Raw genomic sequence first — 2283 nt, 5'->3', positions numbered from 1 at the left:
GAATCCTGCGTACATTTAAGGAGAATCCGGGAAACAGTGTGCGTCGAGTAGCTCGTGCACTCGATCTCTCGCGATGCACGGTGCACCATGTTTTACGTCGCAACGGATTGCATCCGTATCATTACCAGCGAGTGCAGGATCTCTATCCAGGAGATGAAGAACATCGCATCTACTTCTGTGAAGGTATTGTTACGCCCGGGAGTCGTTCTCGCGCACTCGCGTTCGCGTTCGCGTTCGCGTTCCGACGCTTTCGCGGAAATAAGGGGACTCGTTTAACAAAATGAATAAACTCTTTAATGAACACAACACACAAGAACGCACGTAATACAAGAAACACAGAGTAGGTCAAAGCACGTCCGTTCGCACTGACAGCTCAGCTCTCTCTCTCTCATGGCGTCCGTTTGACAGCCGACAGTCCGTCGTCCAGGAAACAATCTCCTCTCGTCGGCTCGTTCGTACATACGTGATGACGCGGACTTAGACACGGGCGTACCAGTATTATTAATTTCTTAAAATTCGCGCCCTTTTTAAACAAATAATACGATCGATGCCGTGCTGTCTACCGCAAGGTGGTGTGGAAACGATAGCTTTCTGCCTGCATTTTCTTTCACAAAAGGAAAGAAAATTACGCTGGACAACAAAATTTGACGTTATTTGTTTGGATGCGAGTTATTGAAAATTAGAATAATTAGAAAATTGTATTTTGTGTGTGCGTGTGTGTGCGTGTGCGTGTGCGTGTGCGTGTGTGTGTGTGTGTGTGTGTGTGTACGCATGATGCATGTATTCGTACATGCGTGAATAACAAGCGGCATATGATACAGAATCGTGTGCCTAAAAATAACACTGGCTAATAAAGAAAATATATCCTGTACGAAAATAGCCAATTCTTATTAATTCTGTGATGCTGATAACGATATGTCAACAAAAATTAAATCTTAGCTCCAGTTTTTTCATGGTACACCAATTACCAGCACGAAAAATTCAAAGATTTAATATGAGAAATAAATGAATGATCAAATATTTAATATCATTTTGCTGTATGACTATAAATATTAATTTGCGATTTTTGTCTGTTGAACACGAATCTGTTACATAAATTTGATTATTAGTTCACAATTTTGAGAAAAATAGCGTCTCAGAAAGGCTAAAAACTAAGATTTTTATAACTTTCGATAACAAATTTTTTTTTTTTTTCATTTAAATTTCGTTATGCGCGTGCCGCGCAAATTTATCAACTTTTTTAGCTTTAAAATGTATTTTGTTTCGTTTGATTTTTTGTTTTCGAGCTATAACAATATAGCTCTTTGTCCATGTCATAGTACATAGAAAAGACATTAAAACTATATTATGTGAAAAGTAAATACTTTTGTACTTACACATAATATTATTAATTGAAAGTACAAAAGGATACTTACTTTCCATAAAATGCAATTTTTTTCAAAATTGTGACGTGATAGCCAAAGACGTCTTAGACGACAGATTCGTATTCAACAGATAATAATAAATCGGAAATGAATATTCGTAGTTGTATTGCAAAATTATATTGAACAATGATATCACACTTATTTTTGACATTAAACCCAGATTTTTTTATGCTCGCAATTAATGTAGCATGAAAACTAGAATTAAGATTTAATTTTTATTGACATATTCGTTAGCCGTCAGCACTATAAAATTAATAAAAATTGGTTATTTTGGTATAGGACATATTTTTATCGTTAACTAGTATTATTTTTCGAGGCGTGATTTTTATATCGCACGCCGCTTATGCTGCTGTACATGCATGTACGCATGCATGCATACGCACGCATGTGCGTACACACCAAAAAAATTACGTTTTTCTAATTAAGAAATTTTATTCAGTTAAAAAAGATGGGAGAAAAAACAGCTCAGAGCGAGGATCCAGCGTCATGAACCGCTCGAACACACAGCCATTTTCGCTGTAAACAATTCCCCGCTCGCCTCGCGCTAGGCAACCGCGCTCGATGGACGGTCGCGCGCTAGTATTGGCGATGGGCCGGACTCGCCGAACGGATACTCGCTTATTCGGCGAAATTCAAAAATTAATATCTCGTTAAATATTGCAGATAGAATGGACTAAACTGAATCGAAAAGTCTTCTACCATTGTGCAAAATTCGCAATATTTAACGAGATATTAATTTTTGAATATCGCCGAATGAGCGAGTATCCGTTCGGCGAGTCCGGCCCACCGCCAATACTAGCGCGCGACCGTCCATGAGCCGCTCGACGCACAGCCATTTTTCGCTGTAAACAATTCCCCG

The 2283-nt window shown here is 38.6% G+C and overlaps 1 protein-coding gene across 1 annotated transcript in view; it reads left to right on the top strand.

Moving 5' to 3' along the window:
- The window catches only part of LOC105449730, a 2167-nt gene extending 1332 nt beyond the window's left edge, over positions 1 to 835 (top strand). The window contains exons 2-3 of the mRNA XM_011689112.1: positions 21 to 183; positions 822 to 835. Of these exons, the coding sequence (XP_011687414.1) occupies positions 21 to 183; positions 822 to 835 (177 nt within the window). The remainder of the gene's footprint in view (positions 1 to 20; positions 184 to 821) is intronic.
- Positions 836 to 2283: the final 1448 nt, after the last annotated feature.

This window comes from Wasmannia auropunctata, unplaced genomic scaffold (genome assembly GCF_000956235.1).
Source record: "Wasmannia auropunctata unplaced genomic scaffold, wasmannia.A_1.0 LD336074.1, whole genome shotgun sequence".
In the NCBI taxonomy this organism is placed as follows: Eukaryota; Metazoa; Arthropoda; class Insecta; order Hymenoptera; family Formicidae; genus Wasmannia; species Wasmannia auropunctata.
The sequence above is the reverse complement of the archived record's forward strand: the minus strand, read 5'-3'. Positions and strand labels throughout refer to the sequence as shown.